This window comes from Rhagoletis zephyria, unplaced genomic scaffold (assembly GCF_001687245.7).
Source record: "Rhagoletis zephyria isolate East Lansing unplaced genomic scaffold, Rhagoletis_zephyria_1.1 Rzeph_scaffold_01653, whole genome shotgun sequence".
NCBI lineage: Eukaryota > Metazoa > Arthropoda > Insecta > Diptera > Tephritidae > Rhagoletis > Rhagoletis zephyria.
In genome coordinates this window covers 1-19,185 of record NW_016158737.1, presented here as the reverse complement: position 1 = coordinate 19,185, position 19,185 = coordinate 1, and the positions used below count along the sequence as shown (strand labels likewise).

The window sequence follows — 19,185 nt, the reverse complement described above, 5'->3', positions numbered from 1 at the left end:
CTCTATCTATGTGTGCTGTGAATATAAACATTTTTTCAAATGCAGTAATTTGTTAAAGTAAAGTTTTCAGATGTTCATGAAAGGTATGAAGCCGTCGGCATAGTCGAAGACAGCGCTGCTCTAACTTGTTTTATAATATAATACTAAAGAAATGCATATACCTGACACAAGATTTGTTTTATGCTAATTAATTAATATTTTTTATTGAAATATTTTTCAATATGTGGCTTTCTTCGTTTAGACATTTCAGTTTTAAAGCTTTTTAANAAACTTGTTTAATTTGGATAAGCGGTTTGTTTATTATCCGGAAAGAACTTTTGTTTCGGAATAATATTCGCAACAATCCTGGTACATATATGCAACATACTGGTCTCCCCTCTCACTGAGTTTTCCCCAGTCGTTTATGTGATATCATATTTATATGGATACCAAAGTTTTGATCGAAGTCAGTTTCCGTATAGGTCTTGGGACATTTTGAGGTTGAGTAGATAGGATTTGGTGTCAACCGATTCGCACCATACCAGCGCGACATTGGTGACAATAGGTCTAACTACCGCCGTATAAACCCCCTCAGCCTTTACCAATCGTAGCTTCCCAGGAGTAGAGCGCATAAAGCGCCCTTTTCTCCGCTCTTCGATGTTCCTTTTCCAGGAAAGTTTAGAATGGAGAATAACTCCCAAAAACTTTGCCTCTTTTGGCAATATAAGATTTGCTCCATTAAGGGACGGAGTTCGAAATTTGTTTACCTTATATCGCTTGGTGAAGAGAACAAGTTCGGTTTAGGAGAGGTTAAGCCCTAGACCGTTTCTTTCTGCCCACACTGCCGGATTGTAGAATCTCGCTGACCATCGAGACGAATGTCAGCGCGTATTCCTTGTGGTATAACGCTTGCTCTAAACTCTATACTCCAAACTTCAAAGTGTGATGTCAACTCAAATTCGCCACATTTTTTTGAAAGATTTTATCCTTCATATTAGTGGCGCTACAAAAAAATTAACTGTGTCAGTGCTAACCTTTATCCCTACAATAAAAACCGAAATCCTATAAATAGCTGAACATAAAACAGAAGCCAAAACTACCAACAACTAACCGTAAAGCAGAAGGTATTTAATTCAAAGAGGTTATTAAACTCGAATACCGCAAATTGTCTAATCGAGGTTACAACTTAATTAAATTGATTGGCGCTAATAGAAAAAGAAAAAAAAAATCGCACTAAAACGTTTCAGTTTTAATGCTGAACACACCTTGAATATCCTTTTTGATGAGATTTAGAAAATTACAAAACCAGTTGATGATGTAAATTTACATTTCTCACACTTTCCATTTCAGTTTGCATGTCGTGCATGATGTCAATAAATGGGTGTAGCTACAGTTATTGTTGCCACCGTCTACCGACCGACCAGTGGTCCGTGCTAAGAAGATGTTTCATAATGAAGCGAAACATCTTTCTGTACTTAAACAAATGGTAAGTGGGTCGAATGGATTGATTTGGTAACTGATATTAAACACCCTTAATGTAACTAGCAATATTTATCTATTTATTTGTCTGAGGACTGATTTTTGTAATTGATACACACCTTGGCGTCGCCACTGAGTTCGCTGTCAGGAAATATGTTATGAGTATGGTGAAGAGGAGCGCCACCAGCGCTAGTATCGCTGTGAAGAATACACATGTTCTGGTCACATAAATGCCGGAGGGAGGACCGTTGAAGACATATTTTTGCCCGTTTTTGGTTTTTAGTTGGCCACCTGAAAAAATAAGGACACTGTAGTAAAGTTTACACACACTAAATATTATTTTACAATAATATACATTCACTTTCAAAATAATCTTTAATATGCAAGTACATTAGATTGATTTACATATCACTAGCTTAGAAGGAAAAGCTGCTAGGTCTATTTTTTGTTTAATTTTACAGGAGAGGAAAAAACTTTGCATAAAACATTTTGCTGATTCAAGGCAACATTAGTAACAAGTTTTACTTAGTATGTTTACATTGCAATTAGTAGAAACCAGTAGAAATGAAATAGGTAGTTAAAAATTTTTTGGAAACAATGAGCTTTCCTTGCTCAACTTTTCATTCTAAGCGAGCGATATATTTTGAGACTCGCAACTTTTTTTTTTCTAAAATACCGATTAACGTATTTTCAGGGGATTTTAAACCAGATTAAAATATTTTTCAACTGATGGAAAATGTATAATTCGCTCCCTGCGAATATTTTAACAGTTATTTTACATACGTTAAAAATATACGACTTTAAGATGTACGACTTTTACGACATCCTGTAAATCTAAATATTTCTTTGATTCTACAATTTTTAGTAATTTGCTGGCCATCTTTAAAAATAAGGACATTACGGATACTTCCCAGCATTATTTATCGCCACATAATCGCGTTGAACTTTTAGTTGGAAATGTTAAATTTGGCTCAAAAACTGATGTTAGGTGTTTACTTTATATTATAAATGGATTCAAGTTTACTTTCTTTTTTATGATTATGTATTACGTATGTTGGCCGTCGTACCTAAGCGATTAGAGTTGCATACTACCACTGCTCAGAACCTGTGTTCGATCCCTGGTTCAGGCAACATCTAAATTAGAAAAAGTTTTTTCTAACAGCGCACATAAAAGTAAGTATTTGTGTAGAAAAACCGGTCAGATTTACCATCTTTGGTAAAAGTCCAGCTGAACATAATATGCCTAACGCTAAAAAATCGACCTATTGAAAGGTTCCATAGAACTCCTTCGATGCTTTCTCTTTGACATACGTCAAAACAGTCAAAGGTGTAATCGTTTTTTTCTATTGTTCTTGACGCGTTCAATCGCTCTACGCATTTCATCGGAATTTATGTTTTGTTGTAGACCTATTAAAAAAAAAAAACTTTTGGACATGCAAACTAAGTTTAAATGAATTACGATGATTTTTCTATTTCACTTTTAATCCAAATTACATCCTTCAAACTTGTTCTGCCTTATTGATTTCCAAATTTTTAGTAGTCATGAGCAAGGCATATGGCATGAGGTAGTTTTGGTCATTATTTCTGACTAACAGTGTTACTGCAAAAAAAAATTTAAATCAAATCGGTGTATCCAGTTTTTCTAAATTTTGAAAATGGAAACCCGATAAATTCCGTTTGTCAAATTGTTATTTTTCGATTAACTCGAAAACCGGGTTTCGCAAAAGGCATATAATCGAACACACTAGTAGATATTGATAAAGCAATTAATGAGATACAGATTTTTATTAATCAGGCTCCAGTAATTACTGAAAAATGTTGGTTTTTGTAATTTAAAAATTGTCAAAATTTTGACAATGATTTTTAAAGTCCCCAGTTTTTGTAACACCCTGTGTTTAATTTTATTTTAATGTTCAGATGCAATTCAAATTTTTAAAATAATTTTATTAGTTCAAAATTTACGATTTCTATAGCGAAAAAGGTCAAAAGGCCCCACAAAGCATCGCGGATACGAGGATTCACAAATTAACTTAAACGGAATTTATCGGGTTTCATTTACCAAGTGTTATAAATTTCTTAATATCTCTACGACGCATTTAATTGTTGCTCAATCACTATCAATTAAAATATGTATGTACACACATATACTCATGTGGTTGTTTGAATGAATGTTTGTGCAGGATTTCTATGCTACTATACAGCTGTCAATATATAAATAATTGAACGCGTTAAATGCACAAATTAGTGCGAAAATATTCGCACACCTAACGAAAAGCTATGTATATGTATGCCACTCGCTATGGCAACAAATTTAGCTAATTGGAGAAATCATAAAAGACCATGGTGGCCTAATAGTAAATATATGCCGGAACTATTCAGCCTGTGGACATTTAAATATGAAATACCCAACAGCCTAGAGGGAAAGAATGTATCATGCAATAAAGTCAGACAGAGGAATGTAGAATGTGGGTTTCTTTTAAATAGAATTTGTGGTTGAACGTTGACACTGTGTTCAATGATTGAAGAAGTGCTTTCCATTTGTTGAAAAGGCTATGAAAATAGTAGTCTTGTCGAGAGTACACAGATGTCAAAAGAATTTATTATTAATTAGGTAGCGTGATAACGATAAATAAAAGTCTGTAAACTTAATTGGCAAAGAATTGTAGTTCTTGAGAAAGAAAGTTTGAAACAATCAAAAATCTTTTAACATATATTACAATTTACATATATTTTTGGTGACTGCCCCTTTTTCGAGGTTTGAGATCTTTGTTTTAAACTCTTTTTTACGACAGTAGACCGAAGTGAAAACGTGACTTGAATTTTAATTCGATAGCACCGAATAAAAAACGATTTACTTATAAGTAGATATGTATGTATGTATGTATATGTACATATCGTTAATGAAATGTACAAAAGGCCCTAACTGGCAATTTTTTCGAAATTTTGTTTCTTGCATTCCTAAGAAGCTTATACTAAAGCCATCTAAACCCAGCTTCCATAAAAAATTTAGAACCGCAACTCAAAACTTGCGAACTTATGCCACTTTTTAAAAAGCCCCAACTGAAGGAATGAAAATTTGTGAAAGCAAAAAGCCCTAGCTGAAGTAGTTTTGCTGCAAAAAAAAAAATTAAATAATGCAAATGAAACTTCAAGGAAAGTCGTATAAGTTTAGGAGATTTTGCATTTGTAAATAATTCCGAGACCAGCTAAAATTCTTGACTATATTGAATTATAGTGTGTGTTCGTCATCTCGTGTTAAAATATCAAATACAAATACCAATAAATAATTAAAACGGAGCCACAAATACCAAAAAATAGTACGAAGGGTAGGGAGTATACTTACGGTGACCATCCGTTCTTTATTTTAAAGGTCAGTCCGTTATTTTTAGCCCCTGTACTTTATAGTTTTCTTAAACCGTTCTTTAAATGAGCTTTGAGAATAGAAATAAATAAAAATGTATAAAATATAATAAAAACCTTCGCCAGTTTGTTTCACACTCCACTTCAGGATTTTTATTTAATCGTAATCTTTTTACAATCTATAAATTACGAATCATTGCTAATACTGATAGGGGAAATTTATATAATTGAAAAAAAAAATAACTATTTGATACTTAGGCATTTTCCTAGAAAAATTAATATACTTTGAGTAAAATTCATTGTTCACAAAAGCACAGGGAAAGTTGGGCCCAGGATCATTTTGCACGCTGAGTATGAATTATGAAAAGCGCATTTTGGCAGCAAAGGATGGCAAAGTCCTTGATGAGGATTTGATTTTACTATACGGAATCTGTAAAAATCCGGTTACAGCCTTTCGGGAAGGGGAGCTTGTACAATTAAATACTATAATTAACTGGTAAATATTTGATCTAAATTAAGATATGCTTAAGGTATCATGCAAGTTTTATGTACGTATTCCCAAATCATTTTGAATAAAAGTCCTTTATTTTACGTTGTTTAATATGGTCACCGTAAATAGACTGGCATACCTAAGACAAAGGACGGGAATGCTTTCTATCAAAGGCCACCTAGATTGTTAGGGGAATCATGTTAGTCGTACTTTTGTCTAAAAAAATGACTGTAATTGCCTTTTATTTGATGAAAATGCTTAAAAATAAACTTTAAACTCATGGCGCAGATATCGTGGGACCAGAAGAAGCAATACGTTCGCGGTCGCATTAATTTTATTCTAAGGAAGCGACAGACATCTGACCGTTATATAAATATTATATATTACGTATCTCTTTTTTTTCTTGCTCATAACTCAAAGTAACTATTAACTTCCTTTGATATGGAAACAAAATATATTGGATTTTACACGAATCCAAAAAGCCCTAACTGAAACATTTTTTTCATAACTTCGCATTCACAAAGGCCCTAAGTGACAGAAATTCTACAAATTGATAAAAATATTAAAATAGTTTAACTTATGTTAGGTATTGATATTCAACATAAATTCCATCAATAATTTTCTCTCTCCTGAAAAAAATAAATTTTCGTTAGTTAGAGCCTTTCTACATTTCATCAACGATATGTCATATATATAAGTATATCAGTATGCGCCACGCATGATCGTATATCACACATTTCACACCAAACGCTCTGAACAAAACGGGACTATCAAAAAAAAAAAAAAAATTTAAAATTAAATTAAAATGGTTCGCGCTGTCTTTGACAAGTTTTTTCTTCAAATTAACATTTTAAAGTGTGACTTTTATATGTGCACAATTTCTTGGATATTTTGAAATTATTTTAGAATTAGGTTAATGTATGCAGGCGACAATGAAGTGACTGGCATTGCAATCAGCTCAAACTACAAAAAACACACACACAAATTGACTTAAGTGGAAATTGGAATACTGAGTGTAAATTTGACATTTGGCGAAATATTTGCAAAAAACAGAGCCTTATTATGCTTAAAATAAGGCAAAGACTGAAACATGTGTAACCTAGTCCATTGTGGTTAGCCTCAGAAGGCTCCAGGTATGAAAATAATTATCGATAATCGATTGGCTTACTTTTCGGTTTTTAGAACTCTCATGGAAAGATTGTAGTCGTTTACGGTTCAGAACGAGAATGAAGACAAATTACGAAGATAAAGACAAATACGAAGACAAAATGATATCAGGACGGTACTAGGCCTAAGGCAAATATTGAAAATTTCAACTACTACATACTAGATTTAACCCAAACAAGAGTCAAAATGACCAACGCGGGTGAGAAATATTGGGTAGAAAGACACGATTAATGGTGAATAGTAGTTAATGATAGTTGTATACGAGATTTTTAAATTAATGTAGATCAACTAGAGACTAAAAAATTGTGGGGGTAAGGGGATAAAGGGCAGGTGGTCCAATACTCTAGAGTTCTTCCCTATTACTTTGGCTGCCGCACAGTGTAATAAGGACAATCTATTAATGATAAATACTTGAAAGTTTTGTAGTTTCAGATTCAGAAGAATAATGTAGAACTGTGCCAATTTATACCACCACATCACTTTTAATTGTAAATCAATCATGTACCTATGTATGTGTACCACCCAAGTGATTCAGTTTATGTGGTTTAACTTTCACATTTAAGCTTTCCCTTGCAATTGTTTATAAAAACGCTAATTTAAAATTCAATATAGAGCAATAGACAGCCACAGCTGCACTGGATGTGTCCATTACCATTTCACTTTGTTGGTTCACATTGCAATGCCACGGCAGATCTTCCAACATTGGACATTGCTTTTATGTTGTCTGCAGTTAACGTATGCTTTGATCTATTGCAATTGCCACTACCTTCAGCAGTGAATAACAAAAACCACAACCGCAACAAAATTCCTGAAAGAATTGTTGCAGTCAGAGCATTTGGGGCGCCTGTGGCTGACCGGCCGGCCGGCCGCCTCAGCATGCATTCACAAATAAACACATATGAAGTATGTACATTAGGGTGGTCTTTAAAAAATCCAATGAACGATTTTTTTCAGTCTCATCACCTCAATCGGTATTACCACGGTCGCAGATATCACATATAAATTTTCGTCCCGATTGGAGATGGTTAAGGCGTGTCGCAAAGGGGAAAAGGTATAGATTCCTCTATAGAGACTGACAAAATTAAAATTAAAATTTTTTTAAAGCTAATACTCAAAATCGATACTACCTTAGTCGAAGATATCACATATAAATTTTGGTCGCGATTGGAGTCGGTTAAGACGTCTTCATAGGGTAGTCTGAACTTTGACCCCTGTGCGACACGACTTAACCGACTTCAATCTTGACTAAAATTTATATGTGATATCTTCGACTCTGGTAGTATCGATTTTGGGTATGGAAAAACCAAGTTTATTTAAATTTTTTGAGTCTCCATAGAGGAATCTGAACTTTGCCCCCCGTGCGAGACGCCTTAACCGTCCCCAATGGGGACCAAAATTTATATGTGATATCTTCGACTATAGTAGAAGTAGGGGTTGAGGCTTAGAAAATCTGATGCAAAATTTCCTTCCTACATTTAAGGACCACCCTAATGTACATATGCACATATTCATACTTACGACACGTGCCATTCCAAAGCTATGTGTGTACAAAAAGCTTAATGGAGTTGGTGAAGTTTCGTTGATGCATTTTCTACTGCACGGGTGTTTTCAAAAAATCAAACTTCCAAAAACAAAAATAAATAGTTGAAAGCATTCCTTTTCAATAAATATACTTTATGTGTACTAGTATTTGGACTCGACTTTTATCTTAGTGCAGGGCTAAGTGTATTTGGATAGAAATTTTTGTCCCTTACCTTAAAAATAACCTTTTGACATGATGATGCGATTGATGCATTAATAGGGAATTCAGATCTAAATATTTTTCTAAACAAAGCTAATAAGTACTATAGAGACACATATATGAAAATATGTTTTACTAAAAAACGAAATGAACATTCCTTACTTTTATAATATATATAACGCTTTGATTACAAATATAAATCATTCCTTACAAATGCTTTTAAATAAAAATTCCATCATACAAATTTGTGTACACATTTTTTTTTTTTAAGACTTTGGAATAGCGCACTATCCATTAAGTGTGAAACTACAATGAAGCTTTCTCCCCTGGGCGTATGAGAGAGACCGTGCATACAGTTTGCCTTACTCCGTAACGTCATTTCCATATTCCCCATCCACATTCGCAATAAAGGGATCAGGAGTAAAGGAGTACACACACACACACACTTCTCCATGAACTACATTGCTTTCGACCGCGGTCTTGTGCTTAGAGAGGATCGGGAGGTCAAATAGGTACACAGACATATGTACCATTGCGTTCGAAAAGACACACATTTTTAGCAGTTATAACTCATTTTTACAAGCAGGCATTCGATAACGCCAAAAAATTATCCATCACTCAAAAATTCAGAGAAAAAAGTGGCTCAATGCAAGAGAGACCCTGTTTTTGTGCTGAAAAAAATTTAGCTATCAAACTCGGGCCAGGGATGGAACCCAGGTCCAGCGGTGTGGCAGTATGCATCTCTAAGGCTGTTGCGGACGATGTGGCCTGTCTTGTCACGGGCCATCTCTGCCGCCTGTTTGAAAGCGCAGACAAAACTGATTATGATTAACACTTAGTGTAATGGCATTGGGTTCATTGCTAACCCAACCAATACTAGTGGTGTGCTCTTCACTAGTAGGAGACGGTCGGATGATCTTACTCCTCTCACATTCAAAAAAGTCGCAATTCAGACTTCTTCCGAAGTGAAGTATTTAGGAGTAATTTTGGATACAAACTACCGTGGAAATCTCACGTGGAGCATTGGTGGCATTTTTGCATGTAAACCGATCTTTGGCAAAATGTGTAGTCTGTCACCAAAGGATTGCCTTATTTATACCTCTAAGATCAGACTCATAACCAATAACAGAGAGCTTTCTATACAATATCTGGCGCTGCTCTTGACGCTTTGCTGCAGTTACCGTCACTTTATGTCTTCATACGTGGCCAAGCCTTAAAGGCCACCTGCAGATTAAAAATAAACGGATGTTGGTATAATTGTGAGTGGGCGAGGCGGGAATTGCTGGCGGCAGAGTTCTGAGCACTTGTGTCTTTTCAATGTCACAGTGGCGTACTATCCACCATTAACTTTGTTGCAGAGATTCTAAAATCTTCAGTTTCCTGCAGCTGAATTCTGGTTCATTTCCAGCACTGCGCCCGGTCTCACACATTATCTAATCTTTACTGATGGCTCCACATTGTCTGCTGTTTACTGATTCTGGATCAGGAGCTGGGGTCTTTAACGAAAGTAATGGGCATAAGCTTCACCTTCCTCTTGGGAATATGCGGCGTTCTTCTAGGCTGAGGTATTTGTAATCCCTAAAGCCGTGGACTACGTAGTGAAATATAGGCGGAGGGGAAGGAGTTTACGTGTCTGCAATGACATTTAAGGCATTGGCCAGCCCTCTCTCTAACCACTCCCAAAAACAAGTCTCGACTAAACTTTGTTGGTAGACATAAGGAGTTTTGTCTGGCACCCAGAGGTACTCGAGAATACCGGGTAATGTGACATTTGGCCAGAGTTAGCTAAGACCAGGCATTCTTCGGTCCGCAACCAGTTACAGAACTCACGCCTTCGGCCATCAGTAACTGGGTGAATACTTCGCTCAGCAATGACTGGGAGGCATCAAGGAGCTGCAGGTGGGCAAAACTCATGTTGCCTTCAATCTCAGAAGGTCTATCTAGTATTTTTTTGCTCTAATTTAGCGGAGGGGACTGCAGACAACTTGTTGGACTGCATACAAGTTTTTGGACTGCTGCTGACTGGTCACTTCACGTGGAACAAACGCCTGACTGGATAGGCGTACATAATAAATCCATTTGCCCAACTTGCTTTGAAGGGGATGAGACTTTTTGTGTTTCTACCCCGCTTTTGCAAAAATTACTTATGAAGCATTTGGGCGCGTTGTGTTGAGGGACCTGCGCTCTTTGACACCCAAAAATCTGATTAGGTTTATGCGTAAATCGAGCAGATTTAAAACAGAATAAAGGGGACATGAAAACAGTACAGTGGGCGGAATGTAGCCTGAGTGCTATTTTCTGCACGCGTTGCTCTGTGCGTGGCTTCGACAAAAAAAAAACACACTCTAATTTTTTGATTTTAGGATAGTGCTAACCAATTATACCTCTCATGACTATGAAAAGGTATTATAACATTGGTCCGACGTTTGTAAGAACCAGAAGAAGAAGAGATATACCCAAGAAAATGTATACCAAAATGATCACAACGCCGATCTTAGTAGTTTCATGTCCATCTTTCTGTTTGAACGCAATATAATCTCTCAGTTTTCAAGAGATCTGTGTACTTCTTTAATGTATTAATACCGTGACCATTCGTATCGATTTAGGCGGGACAGTACCAATTTTCAGAAAATTGTCCCGCTGAATATTTTTACAATTCGGGACGTATAAGTGTCCCGAATTTTCATATTTGTGCCGATTAAATCCCGATTTTCATTGTTTTCTTTATTAACTTGTTGAGGACCGATGCTGCTTATAGGCAACAATGATATTTTCCCGCCCAGAAACGCAAAGTTTTACGCCTTCTCACTTTAGCTCGCTCCCAAACGGGTGCTTGGTCACTACTCAGAGGATACGGACGTTGTGAGCTGTGATTTGAACCGTACGCACAAGAATCACTTCCGGCCACTCCCAGGTGAATGGCAGTCAAAAGCTTTCCCCCTTATGCGTACGGAAACATTATCAGAAATGGATACAAAAAGAACCTTATAGCATGTTTTTATACAAAATTTAAGCACTTCTTTGCGACACTGCAGCAAAATGCGAAGAAACGTATTTTCGCATTCCACGGCTAAAACGTATTCCGCGACAGAAGCTTTTCAAGTACATTTTATATGCATGGGCGCAAAAAAAAGGTAAAGGCTCCTTCCTTTCATAAACCAAAGCAATAAAGTATAAACTTTTCTCTATTATTTAATTTTTCCTCCGCAAGAGGAAATGGTCACTAATCGACGAGTGAACGTGAAAGCTATTTCTGCCCAAGACGAAGCTCTTTCTAACAAACTTTTTATACCCGAGCGCACTTGTTTAAATTAATCTTGTAAATTAAAGTAAATAAAATGAAATTGCAAACATTTTCATATGCTTTCGTGCGCAAAACAAATATCAGCAATTCAAAACATAAAATAAAAAATACAAGAGAACTCAGCGGTACTTTTTCACAATTTCTGGGTTTTAACTTTTGCCAATTGTACACATACCCGTAAATTTTTCCTTGGTTACGAATTCGACATGAAAGTGTTCCTTTAAATTTTTTATGCGATTATAATCGAAATTTCGTACATTTTCAATTAAATCCTGCCAAGCCGAATAAAAGCGATTACTATTCAATGAATTTGGTGATTCCAATGAGCCTGATGAATTTGTCATTGTCGACTCTTGTTGCTGTTGAACTTTTGTTGGTGATACTTGTGCTGTTGTGATTAATGGTTTATGTTTTGCCGATAGTGGGTTTTGAAATTTAGCCGAATGAGTATTGGAATTAATGATAGCTGAAAATAGTATGAAGATGAAGAATAATTTTGATATATGAATATGTAAGATGTTTGCCAAAAATGTTAGAGAAAATGTTGAAAAGAATGACATGTACTAGTTGTTGTTTTTACATAAGAAGTCAGTTTAAAACGAAAACTTTTAGAAAGCAATAGATATTAAAAGTTTTGTGAACTTAAGATACTTTTTTAAAAATAAATTAAGATTTAAAGGAAATGAATTTTGCAAATGTCGGTGAGTAGAAAAAGAAGTGTATACTACTTTAACATACTATGTTAGTGAATTGGGTAACTATTAAAATATTAGTGAAGCCTTAATCGAAATCCCTTTATATTCCACAATCCTATTGTTGCCTTCGTTAACGTTTCCAGTACATATAAAATTCACTGAAATAGAGGTCGATGCATCAAATTCATTTTAAACTAAAGAAATCAGGATTTCAGCTTTAAACTCAATGGGTTTGCAGCTTAAACAACCGAGATAAGAGCTCTGCGACCTGTGCCACATTTTATGCCGGAGTATTCGAGTATTTTTTAATATCAAGCTTGGTTATAATTACCAGGAGAAAAAATTATCAATTGTTTAAAAAATAAGCCACTTGTAGTCAGCTTTTTTGCGGGATTTCTATAAAATATATACCTTGTAGTTAACTACAAAAAGCTCTTTTGAAAAAGTAATGCAGGAGTCTTGCAGACGTAATCGGGAGATGTTTTTCTTTAAATAAGTTTCTATTTAAATATCCTCAAATTTTACTTAGAATAAAATTTTTTCCGCAATTCTCAAATACTTTTTCGAAATCAGCACAAATAAAATGAAGATCGAAATTTTATATTTAGTTAGTTCACAAACTGTTGTATACCGTTGTATTGTTGTATGTGGTAAACTTCAAAAGCTTAAATAAATGTTTACAGCACTTGAAACTACAACCAACTATCTGTTACCTCTGTGAAAATTCATAATTAGGGGATTCACAAGACTTGTTAACCATCGTAAAATCTTAAGCTTAAAATTTTTTATGTCAAATAATGATTAAAATGGTTTTAGAGGATTTCTAACTATACCGCATTGTTTTTGAACAGATAAAAAATATATAATTAGCCCCATAAAACTATTTTAAGCGTTATTTTAAGCGCGTTATCCATGGATGTTCTGCAGTTGAAAGTGCGCAATCTTACTCTGTTATGATTAAACATGTTTTCTTTAAAATGGCGCATTCTTTAAAATGAGATTATACTGAACCTTCTTCGATAGCTCCAAGTATATAAGCCCGGTTCTTGAAGAAAAGTAATGTACCCATTAAAATGAAGGGAGGTGTGACGTAGAAACGCAAGTAATTATTGATATACATATATGTATATATAGCATATGTATGCATGTAAATGCATTTATAACTAATAATGAAACTTACAATCAGATAGGTCTATACAAATGTGAATATAATCCATAGATGAATCACTAAAACGTATGCACAACTACACACACATACTACATACATATGTATGTATGCAAATATATGTACATATGTACATGCATGTGCACATTCATATTTCAATAAAAAGGCGGTTCGTAAAAATCATAAACAAAATAAAATTGACCTTGAGAATATGGTATAAAGTCAAATTTACGATCATGAAATGCCATGATTTATGTTAACCCAAGTCAATGAAAAACGGCTAAGGAATAAATCTGGGCAATGATTTTATAAGGCTAAGGTATGTAAGTGCTAAACAAAAGCTGCACACACACTACGTAGTACATATGTACATTGGGGCGGTCCAAAAATTTATGTACCCCTATTTATTTATTTTGAAATCAAAAAATGTTTAGAGGTCGCTCAATTATGAAAAAATAACAACTTTTCATAGAGATGGTACGGAATTTTTAACAGTCAATATATTTCGATCGAAAAACTCTGCGTCTCTGAAGGAGATTTCCTCCAATAAAACCTAATTGTTTATTTAACTATTTTTTCATAGGTCCTCCAAAACCACAAAAAATGCAATTAGGGCACCAATAAAAAATCGTTAGTATAAAAAAAATGTTTTAATGAACAATTGCGTACTATTATTAGAAGTCTCCCGCAGAGAACCAGAGCTTTCCGATCCAAAAATATTGATTTTCAAGAAATCCACCCAGTTCTACGAATTTTTTTGTTCCCATATAAAATAAATAGAAAACTTTGAGCGTTTTGAGCGACCTCTAAATATTTTTTGATTCCAAAATAAATAAATAGGGGTACATTTTTTCGACGTAGAACAATCCTAGGGTTGAAAGCATTAAAATTCCGACTTTACCAATTTTGGATCACCCTAATGTGTATGCATACATGTACGAAAACAAAAGGTATTAAGATAGATTTGAACAAAGCTCCGCTTCGTTAGCTTGCAGTGGCAACGAATCATCTTACAATCGATTAGACAATCTACCAAAACACATACATAACTATGTATGTTTGCCTATAAAAAGTCAACTTTTTTTTGTCGGTTTTTGTGTTTTAAGTTCTTTGGGTTTTCGCCGTCCAAGTTCAAAGTCAAGTCGAGTGTTGCGTTTAAGAAAGCAGACGAAGCTAAGCTTAAATGGCAAAAAATATGTACTCATACATGCATGCATGTACATATGTATGTGTGTATACTAGGGTGGTCCAATATTCTTTTTCCAGCCACCCCCCAGAATTGAAGAACATCGAAAATTAGGAGACCCAATTTTTTTTTTTTTGTAATCGGTTGATATTTAACTGTGCCGCCGGGGCTTTGAAGTGAAAAACTGTATTTTCTGCATATAAAATATATATTATATATTCTATAGCCCTGGTGGTGACAGCAAGAATATTCAAAAAATTGGATTCTCCTCTGTATTTTTGGACCATCCTAATGTATATGCATTTACTTAGAGACCGAACTCAGTGTCATTAAATATTTATGCCATGTGGGCTACGAAGTCAAAGCAAATTGCGGCTTTGCATTCACGTTTCGAAAACTATAAAATGCAGACTCAAAATGAATATGTGTGAGAATCGTCTGCGCCGACGCAAAGAAGGTGTGTTCGAATTGAAGCTACATTATACTTATTTATACAAACATCTCACATACATATACCGGTATTATATTAAATACATAAGTGTGTGAGTGTCAATGTGGTGGCACTTAATTTAACCACTCAACAATGTAATTGAGATGATGGCAAGACGCCTCGTTGTTCTGAACGTGACATTGGTTGAATTGTGGGCAGGGAAATACTAAGCTAAATGCAGAAAGTAATTTGCGCTATTATTTTCCAATATTAAATGCTTTGTAATTTGGAAACCTAGAACTTTACCTCAGCAATCGCAGTATGAGAATAATACTAATATACAGTGGTGTCAAAAATATTAGAAACTTTCTATTTTGATCAGTTCTGGCTATATTTTTTTTGGTTATTCGAAGTTTAATATTTTTTTTTTAGAAAAGCCCAGCGCGTTATATAAGAAGCACCATATAAATCCACATTTCAAAAATCGTACAAAACTTATAAAAATTTAACAAATTTTGCCAAAATCCCCCAAAATTTTCAAACTTTTATTCAGAAATTTTAGAAAAATTTTAAGGAAGAAAATTTGAATTTGATGGGCTATAAATCTTTCCTTAAATTTCTGAATAAAAAGTTTGAAATTTTGGGGTATTTTGGTAAACTTTGTCAAATTATTGTAACCTTTGTTTAAATTTTGAAATGTGGATTTATATGGTGCTAGTTAAAAAGGCGCTAGACCTTAAAAAAAATCTAAACCTCGAATTATCAAAAGAAATATAGCCAAAACTGATCAAAATTAAAAGTTTCTATTATTTTCTCCACCACTGTACATACATACATACAAGTTCTGTATATGTACATGAACATGTTTTGCATTTTGAAATCGAACACTCAATTAATCGCTTTTTTTGTTGTTCTTTAACATTTTTAATGCCAACTTTTAGCGGTTTCGTATTATAATCACTGCTTGAAATCCCTAACAGAAATCGATCGCAAGTTGGTCTTTATTCGCTGTACTTTGGTTCATTGCTCCCGCTAATGATTCATGCAATCTATTTATTAAACATTTAGTGGGGATAGCGCCCAGAAAGTGTACTTTTGCGCACGTCTTTTTTTATTTGATTTGTTTATGACGTTCGCTTCTGGCTTGCTAAGCATTTGTGACAGAAAGGCGTGTCTTTTTACAGTTTTGTGGTTTGCCTCGAGCCCACTTCTCTCTTGAACTTTGTGTTCGCCCAGCTCACAGACATTTATTACATATGTACGTATGTATGTATGTTTTTATGGTTCAAAAGCCTTTCGCCTAAGCGTGTGTTATTTGATCTGTCAACAGCTGACTTCTAAAAACTTTAGTAGTTCGAATTGCATGTAAAAGTATATGTAAATGTATATACATATTTACAGTGTACACACATATACTTATGTAAATACAGGGGTACATCGAGTCTGTCCGGAAATGCTTCTCAGGCTGCACGAATGGCGGCGTTGAGGAATCTTCAAGACGTTTATTGTTTCATATTTTTTATTGCTACTTTAGCATCGAGTATGGAACATATGTACATATATATGTATGAGAAAACCTATTGTGTTTTACGTCTGGTGAATATGATGGCCATTGTTGTGAAGAATTGAAACTGGGAAGTATTCTTCTGAAAAACGTTGGATTTCGCCAACTTCGTGGGATGGTGCCGAGCCTTATTGAAACGTCCAATGATTTCTACTGAATGGTTTTCATGCCAGAGGTAATAGGGCGTCGTTTTAAATCTTTTCACGGTAGATTTGTTGATTTATCTTTACGATCTGCTTAATATAAAATTGTACTAGACGGCATTCGTGCAGCATGTGAAGCATTCCCGGACAGACTCGATGCTATTATCCGCGCTATAGATACAGTAATACACTTTTCTTAAAACATGAATGATTTTGTGATAAAACAAAAAACAAAATAGATAAAATTATAGCATTTTTAATTGGTAAGTGCCTACCCGTGTATATGCTTAAAACCGATAGAAAAACTACTGTAGAAATCGCTTTTGATATACTAAACCTATGTATATATGTACATATATCCATACATATACATAAATACATTCATATGTATACATAAATGCATATTGTGAAAAACTATAGCATGCATACGTATACATGGGTGGCATTATTATTATTTTTTTTATATTTATAATCACTTCAATTTGTTGGTTTCACGCTTCATTTAATCAAAAGAGATTCATTGAGATTACGAGCATTGTCTATGTAAAATAACCCGTTGGGAAAGCTATTATTATGAAGTGAAAACTATCGAGGGCAGCGATTGCTGTGATTTTTCAATTGGTGCGCTGAAGAAAAGTTACGCGAGTTAAAAGTTGGAAAGAATCGTCTAGAGTTGATTTAATGATATCCCTTCGTCAATATTACGAATATAATAACTATTTAGCTTTTGAAACTAGAATATAGAACAATTTAAACTTAAGATTTTACGACGGTTAACACGTGTTGTGAATCCTCTAAATGCGCGCTCTTTTACGGAATTTCTCAAAATAATATCGACTAACTTATGTAACATGTCGTCTAAATAGTGTTTTTAATCGGTTTTATTTAGCTTGCCTTTTGGTTTTTGTTTGGATCAAAACTAGTATGTTATTCAAATTTCACTCCCTTCCTGTTGACCTATTGATCGGAAATATTTTTTTTTGCTAATAAAGCTACAAGGACGAAATTCAAGGATGTGGTCGTGTGTTATAAGTCCGTAAAATATAATTATTTCAAAAATAAATATTGCAAAATTTCAAGGATATACAAGCAAAAAAATTTTAAAACACATTTTCAAAAACTATTCGACGTTAGGAGCCAAAAAGTGTAATAGATATATTTCATTTCTACAAAATTTTCTCTTTAATTTGATACCCATAGTGCTATTCTACATTCCACAGAATTTTTTAAATATTTATTTAAAATAATCATATCTTTAAAATTGCAAAGTCCATTTAAAGCTTCACTGCGCCTTAAATGTATTTTTATGTTGTTACTCCCTCCCAAAACTCGTATGGCCTTATTCATAAAAAAATAAATAGATTTAAAAAGTTTTATGAGGGAAGGTTTTCAATATAAAATGCGATTCATGAAGCATTCTTTATTTTTTGTAAATGCGCGTGTTAGTTAATATCTCTATTCTCCTGGAAATTTTTATTTATAATCGTATAACTCGAGTCTACATATCGCACACTTTCTTCAAAGGTGTACTATTTAATTCAACATTTACATTATTTATCAATTTACCTGAATTAGAGTTTTCAAATAGATGGCAACCCGCTTTAAAATTATGTTCGACAGTAAACTTTCTTAATCCTCTTTAGTTTAACACCAGTATTGCAATATTTCATTTATTTTACAATGAATAAAAATTTTCAAACGGGTGGCAAGCCCCTGATATTATCGGCAGTAAATTTTGCTAAACCTCTTTAGTTTGATACCCATATTGGAATATTTAATTTATCTTATTAATTAATAAAAATTAAAAATTTCAAACAGGTGGCAACCTTCCAAAAAATATTTTTTTCTGTAAGCCTCCTTGAACGTGTTTATTTTGACAGCCATATTCCAATTTATAATTATCAATTTAGCTAAACCGCAATTTTCCAACAGGTGGCCACGCTCTATTTTTTATTTTAAGTTAGACCTCAAACAATACATCGGCGAAAACTGCATTCGATTCGATTCGATTGATGCGCGTACAAACATTCAGCCAGACAGACATACTACAAAAATTCTAAAAATGGTTGAGCGTACTCGTGTTATCAGCCGGTCTCGGTGATGTTGGTTGGTCACCTTAGGGCTACGATTTGACGCCGTTAGACATTTTTGGAAAATGTTCTAAAGAGAATATGAGTAAATCACAAGGTATTGGAAAACTGTTTTAACAAAATTAGTAATGTACAAAAAAAAAATAAACATTTTTTATTTTTTAAAAGAAACCCACCCTGTATACAAGGGTATTTTCCACAGGGATTTAAAACTTCAGCATGTGTCTTTTAGACACGAAGTTCAAAAAATTAATTGACATGCATATCGTAAGTAGTGGTTTGTCCTATTTAATATGGATCATTGCGTTTTAATTTTCCCGAAAACAGGAACGTAAAAATATAAATAGAAGAGAACAAATACTTACATATAGTTGTAATTTGTGGTACTGAAA

General features: G+C 34.2%; 1 protein-coding gene across 1 annotated transcript in view; it reads right to left on the bottom strand.

Annotated features, from left to right (window-relative positions):
- Positions 1–11,986, bottom strand: part of LOC108364739 (aminopeptidase N) — a gene marked incomplete at its 5' end in the record, with an annotated part of 33,440 nt that extends 21,454 nt beyond the window's left edge. The window contains 2 exons of the mRNA XM_017618550.1: positions 1,578–1,749; positions 11,696–11,986. Of these exons, the coding sequence (XP_017474039.1) occupies positions 1,578–1,749; positions 11,696–11,986 (463 nt within the window). The remainder of the gene's footprint in view (positions 1–1,577; positions 1,750–11,695) is intronic.
- Positions 11,987–19,185: the final 7,199 nt, after the last annotated feature.